We start from the raw sequence: 25838 nt of genomic DNA on the forward strand, positions 1-25838 counted from the left end.
AAACGTACCATCTAAAATGTTGTAAAAAAAAAAAAACCTTTAAAAATTCCTTCTAATTTAATGCTTGGAAAATACCTGGTTATGTGCAACCTTTTTGTCAAATTTTATTTACCTCTTATGATTAGAACAATTAGATGTCAAATATAAATATGATTTTGTTGCCTCTCTGGTGCCTTTTCATATGCGTCATAATGCTGGCCCTTTGGAAAGGACGGTCTTTCTGTTTCGGGTTCATAGTGTTTAATGTAAACAAGTTGGGGCAGGACAGGACAGAACCTTGAGCTCTAGAGATCATCTCACTGCACATATATCAAGTGGAAGTAATCTGAAAACATTTATTTAAGATTCCGTACATTTCTCTGGTGAGACAGTCATTCATATCCCTGCTGTTATACATTACAAAAGTTGTTATATTTTTGCATATTTTTGTCACAAAATTTCAGTAGAGATCATTAATGTTGATCATAATTGATTGAAGGATTCAATTTCTTTGGTACATTTTCTGTACTTCCATGACAAACCAAAAGAAGATSAATAGAACTCAAGTTTTTGCTATATTAACTAAGTTAGAAAGCATTTTATAATGCCAGTATATGATATTTCATAAAGTAAAATATATTCCTTGGTGTAGAAACCAATGTACTGTACCAAGAAAACGTAGAAACTCAGAGACCATTTTATAAGTATGTAACGATGTTTTCATAAAGTATCTTTCCTATGAAAACATTATCTTCCCAGGAAAAGCTTTTTTTGCAGTAGTTACCACTGTGCTAYAGGAATGAAATCTTAGAAGCCCCTGGCCTGGACCTAGAAATAATGTCTCATAGTATTGTGCAGCCTGGCCTTGCATTGCATCACTCATTCTCCTCAAAAGAGATTTTGTGGGAAAATTCCAGCATWAGTCTTTCTCTTTGTTCACTTTCCTAGTTCACTGTCAAAATTGGTGGACTGCTCACAACAATTTTGATAGCTGCAGTGAAAACAGTATTCCAATTCTAAGCAGTAAAGACTAACAATACAGGCTACTTTGGAAAATAGCTCTCTAAGTGATTGCTTCTTTCTCTTGACAAAATCTCTTTGTTAGATAGACAGTACATTTAGTTGACTTTAAGTGGGAAAGGGAATAGGGAAAAGACATTGCTCTTTCATTTTGGGAAATTTCAGGAAGTGTTATCCCACTGTCAAAATTTTGGTCTTGGAAATTTCCTTCTGTGTTAGTCTATTATATAAATAATATGCTCTGTCCTCCCAAGTCAAATGGAAAAAGACAGTTTGTGTAACATATATGCAATATTAGTAACACTTAATATAGTAAAGCCAGACCTTTATCAGGCAGAGAAAAGAATAGCTTGCCTGTGCCCAAAGCTGTCCAGATGGAATCCCAGTAGGCAGCACACTTGAATGCTTGAAAGGAGCTTTATTTATTTCAGGGACATTCACATTCTGTTATGTTTCATTGCTTTCCCAACTATGGTATACTAATATTCAATTACTAAGTCTTTGGGGATTTTATTAATTTCCAGTATGCTTTATCTCAAAGAGCTTGCATATTTTCTTTGTATTAAAAATACACTTACTTTATGATAAGACTGATTTAAAAGCACTGCACTGATTTTGGTTTTCTGTGTGCTTCCATATAGTTGAAACACATCATAGMAAATAAAACACCTCAGGTAGCAAACCATCTTATCTTGTTACATTCTTTAAAGTAATTTATGTAAGCTGTGCTGAAACAACTTTCTAGAGCTCAAAATATAAATCTAGGTTGTCATGGATACATACATGAGAAGGCTTTCTTTATAAATATGTTATGAGTCTGACAATTTATTTTTAGCATATAAAAGTAGATTTTTACCCCAAAGGTGCAGGATATAACTAGGGTCATTATTGTACTCTGAACTTAAATATAATCTGTTTTCTTCTTGATCACAATGCCAAAATATTTTTAAAGTTGAGGTTTATGTGCATGTCAAAACAGCTGAGGAGACCTCCAGGCCTTCCTCTCACCCATTTGACCCCTCCTTTGTACCAAATATGCCTGAAGTGGAATTGGTCTTTTGCTTACCGACAGTTAGGAAGTTAAGCATCGTTATCCAGGGCAACAACCAGCAGTGCTTCACATCTAAAAATATTTTGCCTACTGTATCCTCTAGCAGAATAAGCTAAATAATTTAAAGTCTGGAGACACCTTCTAGTCTCGCATGTTGTATTTGCTCCTAGTTCGCTTTAACCTCTGCTGTGCAAGAAGCAATGCCCTAGTACAACTCTGTTACTGTGGCAGATGAAATAACCGAAATTTAATAAATTAATATTTTGTCTGTAATAAAAAGTGATAAGACAATGACAAAAAGCATTAGAAAAGAGAATGCTAGCAATAATTCTCAATAATAAAATAAAATTATTCCAAGCAGAGGATGTTTTTATGTGGATCTTTCTGTGGAGCTTCTAGAGAGGGTCCAGCAGAGGGCAACAAAGATGATTAAGGGACTGGAACATCCTCMTAGGAGGAGAGACTGACTGAGCTGGGCCTGCTTTCCCTGGAGAACAGAAGGTTGAGAGGGGATATGATTAGCATGTATAAGTTCAGGAAGGGGGAACGTAGGAAGGAAGGGCCCAGGCTCTTCTCATTGGTGGCCAGTRACAGGACAAGGGGCAACGGGTACAAGTTGGAACACAGGCAGTTCCATCTCCATGTGAGGAAGAACTTCTTCCCTGTGAGGGTGACAGAGCCCTGGCACAGGCTGCCCAGGGAGGCTGTGGAGTCTCCTTCTCTGGAGATCTTCCCAACCCACCTGGATGCCGCCCTGTGCCCCGTGCTCTGGGTGTCCCTGCTGGAGCAGGGGGTTGGACTAGATGATCCCTACAGGTCCTTTCCAACCTCAACCATTCTGTGATACTGTATGTTTTTAAATCTTTGGTATATTTAGATTTTTGCATAGCACCAGACAGTGAGGAGGCTTAGGAGCTGTCCAGTTAGGAGCTCTCTTATTGGATCTCTCTTGACATACATAAAACAAAATAAAACACAACTCCTTAAAATATCCTTTCTTTGTTTAATTCAGAAACTGTTAACCGTTCCTTAGAAAATTATATTTCTTCCAAGAGTGCACAAATGTTATTTTCTTACATATTGCATGAACTGTGGTGTAAAGCCACGCTGTAAAATTCATTTAATTCTCTTTGGAGAAAAAACTTTGTTAACTAAAAATTTATGACAAACTGTGAAATTAATAATAAATATATACACCTAAGAGATGACTTACTGGGACTAYATCAAACACTAAATAATTTTGAAAAGCAGTTACTGAAAATGTCAATGCAAACACTTCTTCAAGCATTGTTGGGTTTTTTTTTCTAGAATGTATTCCTTCTGGTAATCCATCTTGTTCCTGTTTCTCCACCTCCAGTAGTCAATTTTCAATTTTCCACTTCTGAATTAGCATAACAACTGTAGCAAAATGGTGCATAAATTATAACTGTAGATGCTCTGTTCCATTAAGAAGGGGAAAGTCTTTTTTTTATAAGTCTGAAAAAATAATGTATGTCGTAAATGCAAGAGATGATACTTTATACATCACACAGTAGAGACATAAAACCTAGTGCCCATGAATTGAGAAGAATCTGCTTATTTGCTTTATGGGAGTCAGATACAAATCACAAAAGCAAGATTTCTGACTTTGAGCTTTAAGAAAGTGCTATAGAGGATGAAATCACACACCCTAGGAGAGAATTAATCATTTTTATGGCTGATGTAGAATTTGCACCATGACCAATGCTTAGTGAAATACAATGTGGGATTCACTGCACAAGGAAATTGTTGTCTCTCAAATTTATTTTCAGAACCTAGCAGTAGGGAAAAGGCCTAAAATACAATTTGCATGTACCGCCTTTCCTTGTGGTTTGCAAATTCTGCTAATAAAAGATTTTTGAGTAGGAGTCTTAAGTGAAAATGTACAAATCGTGGGACTTGAAGAACAGAGGGCTTAAAAGTGGCTTTTATATGCTATTCCCGCTGATGTTACAGACAGGACAGTCTGTAATGAGGACATTAACTTGGCAAAGACTTGCTAGGTGAGCCAAGAGGATCTTCAAGAAAAGCCTTTCAGCAGCTTTCTATTGCCAGTAGGATCTGTCCATTAGTCTTGGTAAGACAGACTGAAGCTGAGTTTTGTAATAGGGACTAGGAAGTCAGAAACAGAGAGTAGTATTACAAATCGTATCCTTAAGGTGTTTGCGGAGACCAATTGCATAACAGACTCATATTTTTGTTTATAAGAAAATTAAGCCCACTTCCTTTTCTTTTGCTCTGTTCTCTTGCCCCTGTGGATTTTTTTTTTYCCCATATCTGAATAGTTATGTATTCTCTTTGGAGATGTTGAAAAGTATGGGCAGCTTGTCTCCTTACATAAATGAGTAGTTGGTCTGTCATGAATATCAGTACTGTTGTGCCCTACAGAAAGTGTAATAACTCAGGAGTTTCTTCTGCAGTACAATCTTACATTCCAATTCATTTTTCTCATCTGCTCTAAGACATTTGATTTGCCAAATCAGGCTGCTGTTGTCAATACCCACACATTGCAAGGGATTGCACACAACTCTTCCAAAATACTTCCCAAAGAAATAAAACTTGGGCAGATATTTGGGACTAGCAGCGATGTCTCTTCAAGTAGATTGATTTAATTAAAATCTAAACTGAGAAAATGACATGATGCAACATAAAAATTATGGTCTGAATTATGTTTGACTTCCTAACAACTGTGATTTTGTTTGAGCAAGGAATTAAACTATGCTTTACAGTTGTGAAAGAAATTGTTTGAATCCTAAAATAATCCCAAACTCATAGCATTAAAGAAAAAAAGAAGCAGATATTTTACTATCTTTTATTTTAAAAAAAGACAAATAAAGGAGAAATTTATGAACAATTTTTTGATAGTTTCCCAGGATTCTTCAGTTATAGGATTTCAGATGCGCATCATTCACATGCAATATCAGGCTCTAGTTAAAATTGCCTGTAATATTGCACAGTGAGAGAATGTCAAATTTTATAATCATAGAAGTGTTTGATAAGTTTGGGCCAGGAAGACTTTTAATAAGTCAATGCTGACCATTTCCCTCACATTTGCTGGCCTTTATGCCTTCAAAACAGCATCATCAGCCAGTGTTAGAAAAGTTTAAGCTGTCACTACAGCTGATTTGATGCAACTGATGTTCTTTTTACTGTTGCCCTCATTTGACACCTTCCATGTCACCCATCTGTTGTGTCTGAGCACAAAACTAGACTGTCATCTCTGGAGGGCATCATCCTCTCTTTACCACAATTTTGTTCCATGATTGGTCTAAAAGGCTCCAGTTTTGCCTTTGACTCTACCATATTATGAATATAAATGCATAGCAAATGCAACAAACACTGTTGAAACCCTATACACATCTTAGGTATATTTTTTCTTACTAGCCAGAGTTTGTCAATGCTCAGAGAAAATTTTCCTAGTGAAAATGTAGGCATAAAATTGTCAATATGTGTTAACTCGAGATATGTAAGAATGTACGCAGATTAGCTATGTGATCTTAAAAATAAAGCAAAGMAAAACATATAAAATGTTAGAAATAAGAATTCAAATTATATATTGAAATACCTCATAGGAATCAAAAAAGAAAATAATGCTTTTGAATTTTGTTCCACAACTTGATTCAGTTTGTTTTCATTAAATTTTACRGAGCTCTTAGTTCCAATCTCACTTTTTTCCTCTCATTGTTACTCAAAAGAAATAGACCAATTTTTTATGGGCTGTAGTTTTGTAAGCCAGCCTTCTTATTATTACCTGGTCACAGATGTTGCTGCTCAAAATAAATAATGGGACAAACTTATAATATATATAATATATTAATATATATACTTCAATTTTCWGTTATTATTATTATTTCAATTATATTATTTCAATTTAAATATTATTTCAATTATTATTATTATTTCAGGTGCCATTTGTAACTAGTGGGTCAGAAACTCCTTTGGAGGTTTTCCTAGTAAATATTTAAATATACAGCTAAATGTTTCATAAAATCTATGCACTAGGCATCATTTTATCTTTTTACTGAAAGCTGTTTGCTGTTTGTTTGCCACCATGCTGTGCCTGTGAAAGTCTGAGCCCCATGGGAGCAGAAGGCTCCATCAGCATTTTGGAGCAGGACCTTGGGCTCCAGAGGCATGGATGATGCACACTATATATCCTGCAGGAATCTGGGGGTGCCAGAGACTGTGTGTATGGAGAAGAGGCAGTAATGGCAGCAAAATGACCCTCTATAATTAATTTCCTGACAAATATCTGTGCATATACTGAAAGAGCTATATTTTCTTAATAACCAGTCATGTAGTTTTTACTCCTCAGATATATAAGTTCTACAGAGAAGCAGAGAGATGTAAACCCAATGGAGGGAAAATATCATTTGGTTATCTTGCTTGCGCTCCTCATTGCCTTGCAGAGAAATGCTGTTGTAGAGACTCTGTAATTCTTTGCCACACTCATAAAACACAGAACTACCTGCCAGTGGAGGACTATTAATTACTGGGAAGAGCAAGTCATCCTTCTGGTTTACTGCTTCTGTCTGCTACAAACATAGAAAAATGTTTTTTTGCAAATTAGTTGGCATTTTGGGTCTYCGCCAAACTGTTTATTGGTCAGGGAGAATTACCCTATTTCATGATGATTTCATAAAGATATGCTGTGTGAAGATATGCATTTATGTTGGCCAAGGCAATCAAGATTGGGAAATRTTTCCTATTTATGTCTGTGAAAATATTACACCAATATACTTAGCAAATTTGTTATCTGAAATGGAAACGATAGCAAAAATGTAGTTACAGATCAAAACTGGAAAAGCTCATTGAAAAGTATGGAGCTGCTAGAACAAAGTCCAATAGTGCAKATAGGAACAGGATGGTTAAGATGGAGAGGAAGTTTAAGCACAAACATAAATCTGAATGCTTGAGCCGCCTAACGTCTATTATATACTGTACAGRTTACAGAACTAGCAATTTGCCTAAACTTGGAAGTTAATTCAAATTAAGATGGGTTTGATTCTAAGTGACAGTCAACTACAGACATTTTGATACCCAAAATAAAAGTGATATATTCCTATGTGGTCCAATCCCTCTCAAAAATGACTTTTAAAAAAAGAACTGCTTGATCTTACCAACATTAATTTTTAACATGTCTTTTTGTTGAAATAATAAAACAAAAACTCACACAATCAGTTTGCAAGGAAARCACAAGGAATTGAAATCAAAATAGTTATTCCAGGGAAGGGGAGAAGGAAAACRGAAGAAGAAAAACATCTTTAATTAAAGAGGAATTTTGTTCAGCTTCAAGAGTTAAAGCTAGGCAGATTTACAAGTACCTCGAGAGCATCCGAAGGCAAAATGATGCTAATTATCAAGASTGCCAACAGCTATAGAAGTGAAACCACAGAGAGAGGGGAAAAACCTGACTTTCCATTATCTGCTCTAACTTTAATTTTCTGTGAGTATAGTGTAACTTTGCATTTGCATTTCAATGGCTCATTTTAGAATTGGAAATAACCTAGCAGGCCATCTAGGAAAACAGATATAATAAGGAGACATTGTATATGCACTATTCAGATCACCTGCTATCTCACAAACCTGCAAACCAAGCGGGAGAAAAGCAACTGTTTTCTCCAGTATTTGCTGCCCCCCTGGGCTGTGCAACCCCCTCAGTGCAAGGAAGCACTGGCCAAGGTGGCTCTGTGTCTGCAGTGGAGAGGATGCATCTTTCTCCTCACAGGGATTAGTAGAACAGGAACACAGGAAATGTTTTTACATGACGTTCCCACTGGAATCATCTCAAATCCTGCCCAACTTGGCAGCTGCTCCAGATGGCTGAAAGATGCTGCTTACATTAAATGTGATTTTTCTTCATGGGACAAGCCACAGGGACAGGGAACAGAAGAGGACATAAGGGATCCTCTGCAACAAGGAGGGCCTTGCCTTCATGAGCATGGGCACTGCTTTAGCTTGCACTTCTTTCCTTACATACATTTGTTCTGAGCCAAGTGTATATTGCTGTGCTCCCTCTGCAACATTTCCCACTACAGAATTACATTCTCTAACTACTCCTACATAATTAACTGCCATTAATGCTGCACATATGCAGCATATGCAGCATATTCAATGCTCTCATAGCGAATGCAGGGGCTGCAAACCTAGCATGAGCCGTKCCTGGCTCCGCAAAGAGTTGCCTGCTCTTCCAAAACCCAAAGCATCTKCAAATGGAAAATAACAGCAACTGGAAAAGCTGGAAAAGCAAGCATGGGGGCAGACTAAAGCCTAGGGAATGAATCCTTGGAGGCAGGGAGCACAAGAGCCAGCACAAGAGCCTTCCTACGGAATGGGCAGGAGCAACTCCTTGTCATATTAAAGTGTGAAAAATTGGCCCTGGCTGTCAGGTCAGTTTAAAATTATTGGCTTCTTTAGAAAGCATCTTAGAGTAGATTCCTGGTGATACAAAGACTTGTTTCTCCAAACCTCTGCTTTCCATGATTCTTGCAAAAAATAAAGTAGCTGCATTCCCCTTGTAGCGGCTAGTGGGGCAGAGGGGCAGCTCCCGGGATCCCACCACTCTTCTTCAGCTGCTCGCTCTGTTTGTGCATATGGCTCTAAGTGGAATGGAAACACAACCAGTGAGATGTGATGCACATTGGCCACCACCATACCCTGGCACAGCAAGCCAAGGCCGACCCGAGGGAAATGCCACCGTGCCAAGTGGAAAAGTGGAAACAGAAAAGAACATTTGCACTGGAGAATTATCATAGCATGATAATTCTGAATTATTATAATTCTGAATTAATACGGCCTTTGGGAAGGAGGCTTCAGGGTCATTTGCTTCAGAGCAAACAGCAAGAGCTCCGAAGTYGTGTGACTTTAATATGACAAAGAGTTGCTCCTGCCCTTTCCCTGGGAAGACTCAGTGAAGCTGCTGGCTCTTGTGCTCCCTGCCTCCAGGCATTCATTCCCTGGGCTTTAGTCTGCCTCCTCCTGATGTTTGTCACCTGTTGACAGGCTGCTGCTGTCCGGAAGGGAATCCTTTCTGCTGCAGGGGCCAATACATTTTTATGGTTCCTTTGTCTCRCCCTCTCTGCTTATTCCAGTTAGCCGGTGTCTTTTATTTTATAAAAGAATGGTAAACTGATGAGTAGGAAATCTTTCTTTGTATTTTTGTACCTGGGCCCTACCTCAGTTCAAAGAGCAATAATAGCAACAGTAACAACTCTTTCTGAGGTACCTAAGCCACACTTGTGTTTTTCTTGTGCTGTGGACTAATAAAAGGAGAGAAATGGCTTGGTTAGAGAGTCTGCAGCTCATAATATCTTTTTGATGARTGTTTGCCCTCCGGTTGGAATGTTGGACACTGCTGGTGTTCGGAGTGGTTTGGATGTTATGAGCTCCTCAGCTGTTCTCTCACTCTGCAGCATTCCCAAAGGTGCTAAAGTTCACTGTATCAGAGCTTTTTAAAGATAGCATTATTATCATATTAGATAGCAGAAATCCATAAAGAAGTACTCCTAAAAATGCTTTCCAAGAACTACTATTTTAAGGAGCACAGAAAGAGCTCTATCTGCAGGCATCTCCGGAATTTGCCTTCTATTTGTACTGCTTTTCTCTTGTTTCAGAGATGCACCTTGGCAAGAGACAAAGAACCAGATGTGAATGCTGATCTTGCATTGAGCATGCTTGGGGGAAGAAGTGTTTAATCTGAAAGCTGCAGCTCTCTCAGCTCTGGCAGAGAAGGAGCTCAAATCCTAGTGGGATTGCTACATCCTTACATCTCCTAATGGGCCTCAGGTTTTAGAGAAGCTGAGCACTTGCCTTTCTAACTTGATAGAATAAGAGCTTCAAACGACTTTTTCACTGAAGTGATAAAAAGCTACCCTTAGCATCCTTAAAAAAAAAAAGAACTGAAAAAAATCCTTAATCTCATTAGTCTTTTTAATTATATTTTAACTGGTTGTCTTCAACACTTACACAAACAAAAATTTGATTATTTGCTTCCTAACCGTTCGCCACTTGTACTTACCTAAAATTGGCATTAACAGCTGCCAAGATACCCTACTTGACCTTTTTGAAATTTATGTAGTATTTCTTATAGATAAAAGATGCAGGTTAAAGTTAAAATGAATTAAAATTAAGGCCAAGAGAAGATTAAATAGTCTATCCAAATTCATCCAAGGACTCGGTGGAGCTGAATTCCTTACGTCAGAGTAGCACCTCATCAGGACTTTCTTGCTGCCATTGAAGGAAGGCAGTATTCCTGCTCTTTTTGTCTGCAAGTACAAATGACCAGGCAAGGCACAAGGCCATGGAAAATAGGCCAGTGAAAACAAGCTGGTGTATATTAAATACCACAACACATAAAAGCTATGGTCCCAAAGGTGCTTGCAGAAGAAGGCAATGATAGAGCTCCATCTCAAATATGGGAAGCTCTGTGGAAGCTAGAAGATACACTGGGATCACTATTTTTAGTTTATTAAAAACTATCTTTTATGTTTCTTTATTGTCTTCAACTCTATAACATCCTCAGAGATTTGTTGTTCTACTGATTGGAAGAGAGGCAGCAGGCTATATTTTTGTACTTTCTTCTTCACAGACTGAACACTCAGGTTCATAGCCAAGGTGCAACACAAAACAGATGTGGAAGGGTCAAGGTTATAGCAAATCAGGTATGCTTCCTGAAAAACACTTGCTCTTCTTCAAGGGAAAAGGAAAGTTATTAGACTATGGACTACGGACTTTACTTTTTTATTTCTATAAATCCTCAAAGCTCAATCACAAGTTATTTCCTATACCTTATTCTCTTTATAACTGAGCAGAGTTATTAATCCACACATATTTTAAGAAGTATGCTATATATAGGCAGATTTTTTTTCTATCTACTTTATTTGCCTTAGGAGAGTAGTTTCAGAAAATCAGATTTACCTAGTCTTGCTCCACTTCATTATCAGCATCATTTTTTCCTTCTTTTGTAAAACAAATGCATTCAAACCTCAACTGGAAAGCCACTTAAATATGCATAATTCAAATCAACTTCCCAGTCATAATAAAATGTTCTGCTTTGGCACAGGTTTTGTAACAAGTGAATGACTTCAAGTTTTCTACCTTTCTTTTCTTCTGTGGACATCCTCCTATCTGCTCTCTGTAGCTTTGCAGTTTGGGATTCTGCAAAGTACAGTGGAGTGGAACTGGTGAGAGAGCTCTGCTGGTGTGTAATCACATTCTCCCTGTGTCCTGGGCAGSGCTCAAGGATGCTTGAACATTAAGGTAGAATAACAACATTCCCATACTTTTCAAGAGAATGGGGTGAGGTGGAGCTGAGTGATATGCCTATGTTCARTCAATAAAAAACATGCAAATAAAGAACCAAATATTTTCTAAGCTGGTAGAGATTTAAATCTTCCCAGAGAAGCGACTGTTCCTGCCACAATCCGATGAAAAACTTATTATTACTAGCAAAATAAAATAGCTTGTGTTTGCTTTTGGACTTTATAACTCTTCCCTAATGTAATCCTCATCAGGGAAAAAAAAAAAAAAAAAAAGTATGGAAATGGTATTTCACCTCCTACAGCTGTAGAGTTGTAGAGTGACAGCTGGCATTAAGAACATCTTCATTAGCTGGGAAAGCCAGTTATTGCCTCAAATGGAAGTCTACTAGCTTTGAATTGTCCCTGCAACATAACCTCATGTGCTAGCACATGAGCTCTTCTGAGGGTAAATTTAATTATTAAACTGATCTGAACTGAATTCAGGCAGTCTTTTCATCTTAGCAGAACGTGCACGTTAGCACACATGCTTTCACAGCACACCTCAGCGCCGGCAGCACTGCGAGCGCAGCAGAACCATGTCAGATCGATGAAGCCGTGCTTTCCGGGTCCGTTATATCAGTAAATCAAGGCTGAATTATTTCTTTCCCTTCTCAGGCTTTGTTGCCTGCCCGCTGGCCCCTCCCCTCATGCCGGCTGCTTTCTGCTCAATGCTTTGGGGAAGAAAGTGCAAGTTACCCTGCCGCTTGCTTGATTTAAATTCCTGCCTTTCTGCCCCGCGCCCTCGCCCACGGGAGCGGAGGAGAGAGGCGAATGGCTCTGCATTCCCGGGAGAGCCCGGCCCGGCCCGGCTGCCGGGAGCGGGAGCGGAGCGGGAGCGCTCGCTGCAGCCTCTCCTTGATGCAGGCTGCCCCTTCCTTCCCTTTAAAGCAGAGCAGCCCTCCCCTGAGCAGCGGGCTGATTGCTTCCCCTCAGCCACATTTGGTATGCATGAGCACTGCTGCTCCAAGACCGGAGGTTGCTTTCTTAAGGAGGATCAGTGGCGACGGCAAATCCAGTTCGCCAGCCTGCTCGCCGCGCGCCTGCCAAGCCGCCGCGCTGCCCAGGGAGCCGCACGTGCCCGCGGCGCCAACATGGGATATCCGCGCCGTGGCGGATCCCTGCCTTGGTAGGCGCTGGCAGGCTCGCAGGTGATTTTTCCCGTGGAATTTGTGGAGGGTCATGAATCAAACTGATGCTCCCCGACCGCTGAACTGGACCATCCGGAAGCTGTGCCATGCCGCCTTTCTCCCGTCTGTCAGGCTTCTTAAGGTACTGTGGGATCCAGCGCGTGCCCTTCTGCATCAACCCGGAGCGCGTTTGTCCATGTTGCTGAAAGTTAATTCAGAAATCGTGTCAACTTTGTCATTAATTAGCTTACCAATCCACCTTTAAAACCCCTGCGAGTACCCGACATACCAAAACTGGGCTTCTGTACTCCAATTCTGCATGTGTAGCTGGTGGTAAAGGTCTAGGAGATGGGTAAAAACATGGAAAGGGTGCAAGGGATGGTGGAGGCAATCTGTGTTTCAGGTCACCTAGGCTGATAAGGGAAGATGTGAACTTGTAGGGAAGGAGAAGAAATTAGGTTCTAAGGTGTGTGTGCYTGTGAGCAGTCTTCTGTCATCTACTATTTGGGGTTGTTCAGATACCCATAGGCACAGTATTGCTCAGACCAACCTGTAAATGGAACAGTATGTGAGTGGACAAAAATTATCTTGGTTTGTTGAAAGCTGGACAAAGAAGCAGAGATCAGATAAAGATCAGCAGGACAGACRGGTTCTGTGAAACTTGCTGATTTTTTTTTATCTTTGTCTAAATGAAGCAGCATAGGTTGGTTTCAAAGATGTTTTAAAATATGCCTTCCTGAAAGGTAGTTATTTGAAAATTAAGTTGGTTATAGGCAATGGGAGGGGCTCTTAATGTCAGCGTGTGAGACACCACAACTACTGCATGTTCCACTTAGACTTTTTCTAGAGATATATATAACCAGAAAATAAAAATATTGYGAATCAACTTTCAGAGCTTACAGTAAGCTGAAAAATCTTGTTGGCTCTTGCTGCATGTTAATTTATTTGAAAACATAATACATATTTAAACAATATAATCAGGTACCTTTAGGATTCTGTTAAGATAACTATAATACTTTTTTTTTTTTTTTTTTTTTTTTGAAATATTGGATACATGACATTGGTTATCTCGGTTCATCTTAGTACTTCATAACTGTCTTTGAAATTAACATGCAGCCAGGTAAAACATGGCTACACTCACAGAATATTGGAATGCAGTGATTGACACAACTGTTTGATTTTGCTGATAAGTTGAAATCAATTGAGTCCTCACTAATGCAACATATTTGCACAGTCGTGCACTATATGGCAGTGCACTTACCAGACAAATAATGTRCATATAATTATTGTACATGTGAAGCAAAACGACCACACCATGTTTGATGACAGGTATTTGTCACACCCTGACAGGAAGGGACTATCCTAAAAGAATGTCGCTGTTTCCAACCCAGGCATATGGCTCCTTTTTAAGGGATACCCTGTGAGCAGCTCCAAAGAATAGAAATAAGCTATACATGAGATCTGCTGAAAAATCAAAATATACTAAAGTGTAATACCCAACAAATCAGAAAGTAGTGCTGATTATCTTAAAAAGGCTTTCTTTTTTTTTCTTTTTGTAGAAGCCATGCTTTAAATGGTAAAATATTTAGGGAAGCATAATTTTACCAGAGTGTGAGAAATCAGATAATGGGGATTTTACTAGCATTCTCAATATTACCCAAAATGCCTTTTTTTTTTTTTTTTTTTTTTTTTTTTCCCTCAGACAAATGTTGCCCCCTGTGTACGGTTTTTCTTCACTGCACTCGTTTTAAGGGTAAATGCCATGGATCATTTATTAAAAGAGCTGACTAAAGAACGTTTTCTTGGGGCTAAAGCTGTCCTCTTTCGGGGACAGAGGGTGAGCGGAGGTGCAGGGGCAGTAGCACGGGATGCACAGCCCTTGCACGGAGACGGTGGAGAGGCTGGGGCGGAGGAGCTGGGAGTYGGGCAGCTCCGGAGCTGGCAGTGCACGTGCCAGCACCCCTGGGGCACGCAGCCAGCGTGGAGTGTGCTCCTGGCACACACATCCTGCCTTTGTCCGTCCTCGTCTGGTGCGCTCAAGGCATGTGACAGGAGACAGCAAGGCCCCCACTTGCCCAAAGGTGTCATCAGCAGCACCAAGGAGTTGGCTTGCTAGAAAGGGATAACGGGGAAAGAGTGTGACAACAAACAGCAACAAATTAAAATGAGCRGTGTAAATATTTTTCTGCATTTGCCCTGTGAATTGGGATAATTTTACATGTAAAAAAATCTATGTTCTTTTCTCTTTTGGGGGTCCTTTCTCCAAMAAATAAAGAGGAAATGCTTGTTTTGTGAATGGAAGGTGCTCTTCACAAGCATTGGAAAGAAGAGTGCAATCTTAGCTCATTTTTAATTGACCTGTTTCCAAACTGACGAAGAGTCCTTAAGAACTCTCGATTATACACTCAATAATGTATATCAATAGATATACAGTAGATCTTTTTTTTTCTTTACACAGATGAAATTAATCTCTGTATGCGAAAACAAATGCATATGTTGTGTTTCACCTTAAAAAATAATTCAGGTGTTCTCTTTTGAAATTATTAGATCAAAACATTATTTCTTCTGACTTATTACATTCTGATGGCCAGATATCAAAGTATTCATTTTCCAAAGGATGCTAATTTGCTTTTGTGGGGACATGTGCCAATTATATTTTCATTTATCTTTGACTTTGTCCAATATATCGTATTATTGAACGTGAGAAGCCTTTCTATATAATGAGTGTCCTCTATAACACAATGTACTTCTTAAAAACTGATGTGCAAAGGCACATTTTTGCAATACCTGCATTATCTATGGTTGTCAAACTGTATTTCAATGGATTTTGTAAGTTTATTCAAAGAAAATATAAAACAGCGTTTTTTTTGTCATTCATATACTTTTAGTTCGCCAGAACAGAACAACTGAACAATATCATTAAGACTACATTTCTGCCTATATTTGTAAGAATAAGATTTAACAGAGATTTTTCCATAGGGAAAGAAGTCAATGTGGCACAACAAGACACCTTGATAGGAAGCAGTGTAATGTTTTCAATTTCTGRGCTGTACATTATCTCTGTGTCTTCTGAATGAGAAGCATAAATTTCTCATCCTATGGATTCAGGTTTACATGTAGCACCTATGCTTTTAGACTGGTGGAAATAGACAAACTTAAGAAACCTGCACTTCCTTTGGGGGTCTCTCTCCTCATATTACTTGCTAATATACTTGGTGGATTTTCTCAAAATGACTGGCTTTAATTACGTAGCAAAGCGTATTACTCAACAGGTAAACCATGCTCTTAATCCCTCCTGCTGAACTGGCACGCAAAGACACACTGGTTACCTGGACTYGCAGCTGACACAGCTTTGGCCACAGCGACCTGATTTGATTTAGACAAACGAGGCTCAGTTACTGATGCCGACAGGTCCAGCAGCTCTCCAGCTCTGCTCCCCTTTCTTCCAGGCATGTGTTTCTGTTCTAACCCACTTCACTAATACCCTCAGGTTTAGGAATGGTTTTATAATCCTATTTTCTTCATTTTTCATTTTCTAACAGACACACAGAGTATTAGAGAACTAGGAGCTATTATATTTGAATCAAAGGTTAAATCAAATTATTAGAGGGTATTTTTGCAGCTTATTTCATCAGTTCACCCTTCACTGGTTCCATGTTTTCCCTCTTAGCAAATATTTTCTATAGCACATCCCCTGTTGGTACTTTTTGTGGTTGCTTAAATATGCTTAAATAAATGCTAACTCACCATCTACTGCATTCCCATGTGAAGTAAGAGGATTAGGAAGTGCACTGAGCATGTGTGCATAAAGGGCAATTTTGTGTTAGCAAGAGGAATTGTCATTTTTGCAAGATGGTCACTAAAGTGTCAGGTTGCTTTTCGCAGCCATTGTTTAGCTTCTATTTTTTCCACTTGAGCTCCAAAGTTTGCATCTTTGTGTGCTTGGCCAGGATCTTGTTACTGTGTTTCTTCTTACAAAGAATAAGTATTATTACAAAGAATAAGTATTATAAGTAAGCAGCATCCATTTTGTGCCACCGCATACCTAAGAACAGCTGTTCTGCTTGTTGTGGTTGTCTATTTCTGTGTATTCATCCAAAGGTAAAATAGAGTTTCTGAGTCTCCATACGTCTTATACAGGAAGGATCTCCCAAGAAAGGAAACTTTGTCCACATGGATAAGTTACTTAGGGAAAGCAGACATCTTAGAGCAATATAGTATGCTCTTAAGAAAAAAAAATCCTGAATGGTGCAATAATGAAGACTTCACTCTGAGAATTCTGTGCCCAAGGAGAGACAGCAGAAGTTGCCCTTTTGAAAGGGACGTATTTGCTTATGACAAGGGACAGGGAATGAGTGATATATAAAAGCCCCACTGACCTGCGAATAGCTGGAGGAGAGGAAAATTAAAGGAGACTAGCATACAGTTAGCTTAACTCCATGGATTAAAAGATGTGCAGTGACAGAAGCACTATATTAAATGATGAGATAACAAACTACCTAGCCTTTTTCTTAATAAGTCCACTAAAAAAATTTATAATGGACTTGGCGTTACATGTCAGCAAGCAGATTGGAAGCTAAAAGCTTAGCTTTGAAAGCACAAGAGAAAATAGAAATTGAATTAATCAGAAGAAAAAAAAAAAAAAAAAAAAAATATTTTGAATAGTATTTTCCTGCATAYGGTTCAGTAACAAATTCCTGCTGGACTCTACCAAATAAATACAAAGGGCACTTACCCAACCTGGACAGCAGCCTAATCCAGCTCCAGGAACTGCTGGAAGCTTAAAAAATCAGACACCAATTCTTGTCAAAGGAAAATCTGGACCTTAATTTTGTTGATTACTTTTTATTTAATTGCCCCTAGACAGGGTACACAATGTAACCCTAAAAGAAAGCTCTTTAGAGGAAAGCACGGTGTCTTTTTCTTTAATGTGAAATTATGGCTATCCTAAAAACTGTGGACTAGAATTTTGCCCAATTTGTTTAAGTATGTTCGTTCGTAAAGAAAACATCAAAAGGAATAAAAACTGGTAAACACACAGTAGGTTTTGTTGTGGTAGGTGGTGAAATACAACATTGATTTTGCTCAGTAATTTAGTAATCAGTAATTTGCTAGTAATTTAGATCAACTAAAATCTCCTTACTCTTTGATTAGAGTCCAACTTCATTTCAGGATGTTTTTTGTTTGGTAAACTGAGTGAACAATTTGCTTTTCAAGAATGATGGAAGAATGAAATGTGTTCTTTAGAAACAATAAATATTTATGCTTCTGAATACTGTATAAAAAAAAAAAAAAGTTGTTGTATGAGAGGAGAAAGATGGAGGTTTTTTGCCATTTATTTTTTTCCCGGTGGGTGGAAAAAAAGTTATTGGACTGTTGGAATCATCCAGTAACTTAGGCAAAACACTTCTGGGAAATAATTTTTACAATTACATGTAAATAGGTTTGTTTGCGATATTCATGAGATGGCAATACTGAATTGTACTCTTGGGAAACAGAAATGCAAGTTTTCTATTCTATTTCCCATAAACAAGAAAGTGAGCAAAAATACAAATGGGCACCAAGGCAGATAAAATGTGAAATGTTTCTTTTGTCACTTAGGCAACACTGGGCTCCTCAGGTATATCAGGCCATGAAAATTAAGAATTGATTCATGCTGTGGTTTTAGTTAACTGACCACGTCCACCTCCCAAACAGCAAGAAAGTAACAGAGCAAGTCTAGTGGGTCTCGAAACCTGAGATACCCTGAGGGCAGCCTAATGCACGCTGTTATCTTTAGTGACTGGTACATTAGTCGTCCCTGAAAGCAATATGCACATTACCAACAGTAAAATGAGGGTGATAATTTACCTGAGCCTGCACTCATCTACGTACTTTACTTGATTTAAATTGCAGTAAGGAATGAGCTGCCACCTATGCTTCCATGAGGAGGATTTGGTGCAGTCTGGAAAGTAATATCAGCGCAGACCTCAGGACCATACTGCTTAAAACAGAAGCATGTAGAGAATACCAGCCAGCGTAACAATTTGCTTTTAGATTTACTAATAAGAAAACTGGTCACACTTCTCTTTCTGTGGGGGCTATTGTATACAGTATGAAATACAGATGAGTTTTGAGAGTGCGTGAGTTCTGTTCTGAAAATAATTGCTTTGATAAGTTTCTGTTTTCTTCTCTGAAAGATCACATTTATATATATGTTACAGTTGTAATAGGAGCTATGTGTTTTGCACTCCAATTCTGTGATTTTGTGGGATGCATTGTCTTTACTTGCCAGCCCAGAGCCCCAGTTGCCACAGAACAGAACAACTGTAATTTCTGGTGGGTTTTCTTCTGTGTTGTCTATATCAGTTTCAATGTTTAAGGATAGCATAAAAGAGAGCAGAGCTAGAGCTTTGCTGTGCCATAGGAATATCTTGAGTTATCATCAGGAGATTGGTTTAATACTCTAGATCAGAGGTCCAGCCATCAGGTTCTGCAGCACACCCTCAGGCCAGCTTTGCACAGATAAACTTCTGTTCCTGCTGCTCAGACTCTAGTACTTCATATATTTGCAGGCAGAAGATGCAAAGAAATACCTTATCTGTGGCTGAAGAACTATTGATAGGCCATTTGGGGGCTGCACATATCCAGAAGGTGCTTATTACTTGGATTCAGGCTGCTCACCAATCTTGAAATGAGCTGATCATTCTTGTGCAGCCCTTGGGCATATGTACATGTGTAAGGAGCTTCTGACAGATTCTGTCACACTATTTCTCAGAGAAGGGAAGGTGCAAGTTGATAAACTTTTTTTTTTTTTTTCCCTCCATTATATACAAAAGGAGTCACTTCATGCAATTTTGCTTAAAAGTAGAGGAGACATTTTTAGGGTGATCAAGGATGAAACAAGGTTTGTTAGTGGTTTGAGTTATTGACAGTCTCTTCCAGGAGTGTGATTCACACTGGTGACCACTGACTTTCAAATAAYGTACCAGCAAATCAGTTTCCACAAGAAATATTACTTCAATTAAAAACATTAAAATGGAAAAGAAAGATTAAGACAGCTTAGTCTAACATGTTTTCGCTGTAAAAGTAATGCTAATATATTAGTTTCCATTAGCTTTCCATTAGCTTTCAAGAGTGTACCCATAGTGACTGTCTGAAGTAGGAGGCTTCAGTCTGCTGTGTTCATATAGAAGAAAAGCAGTCCAGATTTTCAAGTGTTACTGCTACTGACTTTTGTTTACTACATAAATAGAATTATTTTAAATTACCCTGCTTCTGTCCTGGAAGTGAGACGTAGGCAAATACACATAACAGTGACAGAAGTTTGCTACCGCACTGTCTGCAGTAAGACTGGGTGGTTAGAATGCCTAAAGGCAACTTCATGAATTCACAGCTGATTTTGCTTGCAGAAAGGGATCCTCTAATATGAGTGCCAAGCAAGAGCTTAGGTCAAGGTCTTTAAAATTGTGAACAGTTGAATAAATGCAGAGTCTCTTCTCTTAAACTGGATGCTTTTAGGGAAAAAATATTTCTCTTTCTAGGCACATAATCACTTTTTGAATGCTTTTCAAGAAGTGATAGAAATCTAATGCTGAATTTTCATTCTTACTGCAGTTAAAGTACTGAAATGCATGGCTGTTCTAAAAGAAGGATCTTGCCACATCTACAGGTCTTTATCCTCTTCCATATTAATAGTATTTTAATTAATTAATAGTATTATAGTATTTTCACTAAATCCATATCTATCATTAGTAACAGATACAGTACACAGATRTTTTTGCATTCTATGCCTCTCTGTCACCAAAAATAAACCTGGATTTTAGGGGTYGAATGCAACTCCCCTTACTTCCGACAAATGCCTTTGTCGACTCACTTCTAGGAAATTTAAGAATTATAAATAGCATTTTTGATGTACATTAACAGAATAGAAAAATGCATGTCTAATTCCAAATAGGCACCATTGCTTTTCAAATATTTGTAAAATACTATTATGTACAGCAATATTTGAAACAAGATGCTACAAACACCATGACACTTAATGTGTTAATGGAACCCTGTATTAATGGCATAAGATTCCAGTGTAGCAATACTGTTCCTTATGTCTGAAAGGGTGCCATGTGAGCAATTCAGTCCACAGGACCATGAAGAGAAGGTGAGTGGTTTTATTCCACCTGAATTGCTAACAAGACTATGCTACAGTGTAAAAAGAAATGCCCTCAAGGCTCTCTGGAATTTTATGTCAAAATCAGTAATAAAGCATGAAATAAAATCACTTAATCGAAAATATCTTTCATCCCCCAAATAACAGAGTGACATGAAACAATCTGACAAAGTGCTCTTAGCAATGTCAAGGAAGTTACTGAAGAAAATATCATTTTTTATTATTTAATTAAAACAATCTTCAGGCTGCTTTTACATTTCTGAGGTTATGGAGTGAAAACATTGTCTTTTTTTCACCTGTTGTTGGTAGACACAGAAGGAAGGTGCAGTGACTTACTGAGCCATTGTAATTAAGAATTTACGGAGCATGCCACCACCACCATAATATTCTGTTGTGGGAGGATGCCATTTTTTGAACTTTTTCTGGCATGGCTTATTTTTGCTGTGTCTTTGGTAATACAGTATCATACACCAGTTTCACAATGCAATAGCTCAAAGTGCATCTTTGGGTGCAGCTGGAAAGAGAGACCAGAACTGCAACTGAATAAGCTAACTCCGTAATATCCTMCGGTCCTTACAAAGTGAGTTTGCTGTGATTCTGTGTCTTAAGTTTCCAGGGTATTACAGGGAAGGTATCTTCTAGATAAATTCTCTTTGAACTTTTGGAATCATTGCTTCAAATTGCTAGGTTGTGTTGTACATTGGCTAGTCCAGCAATMAGCTAGTTCATGATAAACAGTCTTTTTCATCTTATAGTACACATAGATAGATCCTATAGTATAGATTTTTAGCTTACTTATTGAAGTATTTTCCATGGCTGAAGACAAACTGAGATTCCCTTCCTTATTGCTTTTTTTTTCTCTTTCTCTAGTCTTCAAGTGTCTTACTGCAAAAGTCAGATGGGACTCAACCTGTCGTGATAATCTTAGGTTTAAAAGCTGGAGAAAGACTCAGGAAGAAAAAGAAAGTAACAYAGCTCTTCATTACTTGTGTCTCCTGAAGAGACTAAATAATCTTTCAAATTGCCGTAAAATCATCTTAACATAATTTATTTTACAAGAATGTGGACTGACTAACAACTGTCAGTCTTTAGGGAGAGCTTTAGGGAAGCACAATCTTTTTCTGTTTGTATTCTTACTTTTTCACAGAAATGAAACCTGTATTTTAAAATGCTTTCATTTCCAAAAATATTTTAAAACTCAGTGTGGAAGACAATCAGCTGCATAGTCCTTTGTAAAACACTAAACTTTGGGTACATGTGCTCCCTATATTACATACAAATGAGGAAAATTAATGCTTTTGTGCATTTTTCTGTAATGAAAAAAGGTGTATCCTTGATCCTTTCAGCACAAATTTGGAGAAAAAATATATAAAAAGGTTTTCACAGATATTCTAGTGGGAAATTTAATGTGAGTAGATTATATTATCTTGATACATAAAAATATTTAAGAACAATATAAAACAAGGCTCTAATCTATCAGCCCTTAATATCATGTGCAGCTTCTTAGCAGTGAGAGCAAACTTTGGGAGCAAAGGGAGGATACTAGATTTTTCAGAGCATATGTTCCCCTTGGATCTCCTGATCACTGTTGCTAATATCCAAGATACCTGGATATACTTTTTGTTACATTTTTTATGAGGTAGTACAAATTTCTGGCTTTGTTCAGTATTCAAAAATTCCCCGATGTTATGAAAAAGTCTTTTTATAAAATAAGTATCCGTAGAATTTGAACAAATGAGAAGCACTATATATTCACCCATACTGGAGTGTCAGGGATGAGACTACAACAGGAAGTCTTAAAGTACTGAAGCTGAGCAAATTGTTTGCATCAAATTATCTGAACAATGGAGTATCTCAGTGCCATGAACCGTTTTAGCACATTTACTTAGAAGTCATCTGTAATCTAGTTAGATCAGGAGAGAGAACTTTCAACAATTTTTAGGAGGTATTACTCTTATTTGCCAGAGCTTGAATTAGAAACAGCATAATAATATATAATGTATATTGTATTATTTTTGATTCAAGACTGGAGATATGTTCAGGTACTTCTGCTACAAATAGTTTTGTGTATGACCAGAACTGCAGATTTTTTCCATATCTTGAAGTCCATTATCCTCTTAAAGAAAGGGAGAGAATGAAAAGCTGAAGTTAACTACTTGCTGAAGTTAACTACTTAATGTAATTAAATACATATGAATAACTTCAGAAAAATATGTGGAACATCCATTTACTAAATTGATTAGCTGAATAGTATGGCTACTTTTTGGTTTTGCTTGTTTTTAATACTGAATATCTGACATGCTCACTATTCACAGCAGTTTAACCATTGTTTGCAATCATTAAAAAAGATTGCGTTTTAGTCAAACCCTATTAATGGTTGTATACATGCTTCTAGCTCTAGTGCTGAGTTCTAGTTTGAGTTATTTTCATGGAATAGGTTTTATTTGAATATCCATGTGATCACTTCACATGACACTGCTTCAAGCCTCAACAAAACTAGATTTTCTCTGGTAGTCATTGAGATCCTAGTTCTAACTCTTCCTTTGCACTTTTAAGTGAATGTATATCTCAAAGAAAGAAGTCATTCCCATGTCAAGAGTGATTCTCTCTTGTAGTGGTTCAGATCTGTCAGATACAATATCTGGACGCCAGTTTTGGCCTTTGATGTAGCACATTTTTTTAACTACAGGAGTATCCAGATTATGTTGTTCTATGTGTCTTCTCCCGTAACATTTCTTCCTTCATGCAACATGTTAGTTACAGGCATCGAAAGTATATGTATTGTCTAGAAAAAAAGGACACTTGCAGATGTAAAATCTAGTCTAGTAAGAACCTATTACGTAATACAATGGGTAAAGATAGAATAAAAATTATCAAAGTTGTTTTTAATATTTTTGTCTGTTGAGAAGACTGATTTTTCAGAGACTACAAAGACAACATCCTATGAAAATAATGGTCCTCTAAAAGAGTTCTTTGTCTTGTTTACTAAAGTAAACTTTTGACTACTCAGTCAAAATCACTAGACAAGCAGGTTTTAACRTTTCTGTATCAAAACTACTCCATTAAAAATTTAGCTCTTTCTGCATTTCCTGCTATATGTTTGCATGATGTAGACTCCAAAACTAAGATCGGAGGTCTTCCCAGATATTAAAAAAAAAAAATCGGACATTAAAACACTTCTGCTGGGAAGTCTTTCAAACTCACTGGGAAAACACAAAAATTTAACACAATACACTGGTTTCAGGGCAAAAAGGAAGCATTCAATACAGAGTGAGACACCCATAATTAATTCAGGTAGCCGATATGTGATCTGAATACTCTGAATATATAAATGCTAAAACATATTATGCTCGAAGTAGCAATTATTATTATATTCCACTTGTTTGGATTACTTGAATACTAGCACATGTCTGCACATAATGGATTTTTTTTTCCAAAATCCATTCTTAGATGAAATAATTTGAAGTAGTAGTTGTAAAGCAGAAATGTTAATGAAATGAAAATTCAAGTTATATGTAAAAGAAACCTTATGAAAATAGAAAACAATATTAACATAATGTCATTGAACTTCATGTACAAGGCAGAACATAAATGTACTTTAGGCTGTTATATTACTAATATCAGTTTGTTTCAGAAAGCTCATTTAGTTAAGACACTCCTTATGCTAACTGCTGCTAGCTTTTGCCATTCATGACCCCTGTTCTAGAGAGTAACAGATTGCAAGTCATATTCAAGCTCTGCATTAGGAAAAGCACAGCCAGCATGGGTCAAGGGAAGTGATCCTTCCCTCTATTTGGGGCACAACATCTGGAGTCCTATGTTCAGTTTGGGACTCACCAAAATGAGAGAAAACATGGAAATACCGGAGTGTCCAACTGAGGCCACTAAGCTGGCCAGGTTACTGACACACTTAGTGTGTGAGGAGGGTTTATCTTCARAGAAATAGCCTTCCTTGGTTGTGCAAATGTCTCTTTGTTTTAATGGTAGCCGGAGATATATTTTTAAATACGTGCATGGTGGAGAATAGCACTGCAGCTGCTAGTCTGTTATCACAGGAACGTCTCAAATTCAGAGGTTCTGAAGGCGGCTCTTAGTGCTTTATAGAGGAGCCAAATGAAGAGAGTAAGGGGATAAACTTTGTAAGTTTTCTGTGCATGTGGAGTAGAAAGTGTCCTAGGTATACATWAGATTACAATTATGTACCATGGTTGTTTTTACTATAGGAGATTTGCAGCTGAGYGTCCCGTAAATTTGCGTATATACTTGCTTAGAATCATGACTGTAGCAAGTCATCTATAGCAACCAGCAGATTTTATCTGTCCAGCAAACATCTGTGTCTGTGACTTTTAGCCTGATAGTGCTTGAGCTAATAATCTATATCACTTACTTGCTGTCAACCTATTTGTTATCTGTGACCTACTTCATTTCAAACTGAATATTTACATATTTATGAACAGTTGTGCACTGAGGTGTCATAAGTTATTTCTTCAGCAGAATTTATTTTGATGTGCCTTCATGGCAAGAGTTAGCGAAACTAGGGACTTTTGATCTTCCATAGGAAGCTCTGAGTTTGTTGATGTTTCCTCATCAAGCTGCAAGTGAACATCGTTGGAATGGTACCTCTGTATGGCTGGCTCCCAGACATTTGAGGGAAGTGATGGAATTTTAATTCCTGCTTCCACCACTGCCTTTTGCTACTAATCCTTTTAAGACCTATGGAAATGGAGATGTATAAACGAACTGTGGCGGGTTCCTGATAGCTGCCAGGCAGCTGAGGGAATTCTCCATACCCCTAGGGCTTTTTCCAGAAGTGAGAGATATAAGTACATAAAAATAATGAAGAGAGGGAGAAGGAAGGAAGAGGAAAGCACTTACAGAAAGCATTGTCAGTTGGTAGCAAGAGCCTCTTGCCAAGCCAAGCTAGGAGGCAAGTGGTGTTCAGAAGTGGTGTTCAGCAACAGTCCAGTCCACAGTCATGAGACAGGGCCAAGGTTAAGCCAGGATGTCAAGGTGGCAATCAGCAAGGTTCAGAGCTAGACACAGCTGTCCTAGAGTATAGGTTAGGCAATGGGAGGGCCCAAGCTTGCATACAGCTCCTGAACAGGGCAGAGGATGCATGGATGGAGGCTCCCATCAAGTTCTCCCACAGCTCTTCCTTAATACTTGGCTGTTTCTCCATTAGCCTGATCACACGTTGCAGC

General features: G+C 38.1%; 1 protein-coding gene across 1 annotated transcript in view; it reads left to right on the forward strand.

Annotated features, from left to right (window-relative positions):
* The first annotated feature begins 12532 nt into the window (after nt 1-12532).
* Nucleotides 12533-25838, forward strand: part of TRPM3 (transient receptor potential cation channel subfamily M member 3) — a 242611-nt gene continuing 229305 nt past the window's right edge. The window contains exon 1 of the mRNA XM_026035828.1: nt 12533-12636. Within this exon, the coding sequence (XP_025891613.1) occupies nt 12547-12636 (90 nt within the window). The 5' untranslated portion in view covers nt 12533-12546. The remainder of the gene's footprint in view (nt 12637-25838) is intronic.

The sequence above is a fragment of the Nothoprocta perdicaria genome, unplaced genomic scaffold (assembly GCF_003342845.1).
Source record: "Nothoprocta perdicaria isolate Ctin4 unplaced genomic scaffold, notPer1 scaffold_168, whole genome shotgun sequence".
NCBI lineage: Eukaryota > Metazoa > Chordata > Aves > Tinamiformes > Tinamidae > Nothoprocta > Nothoprocta perdicaria.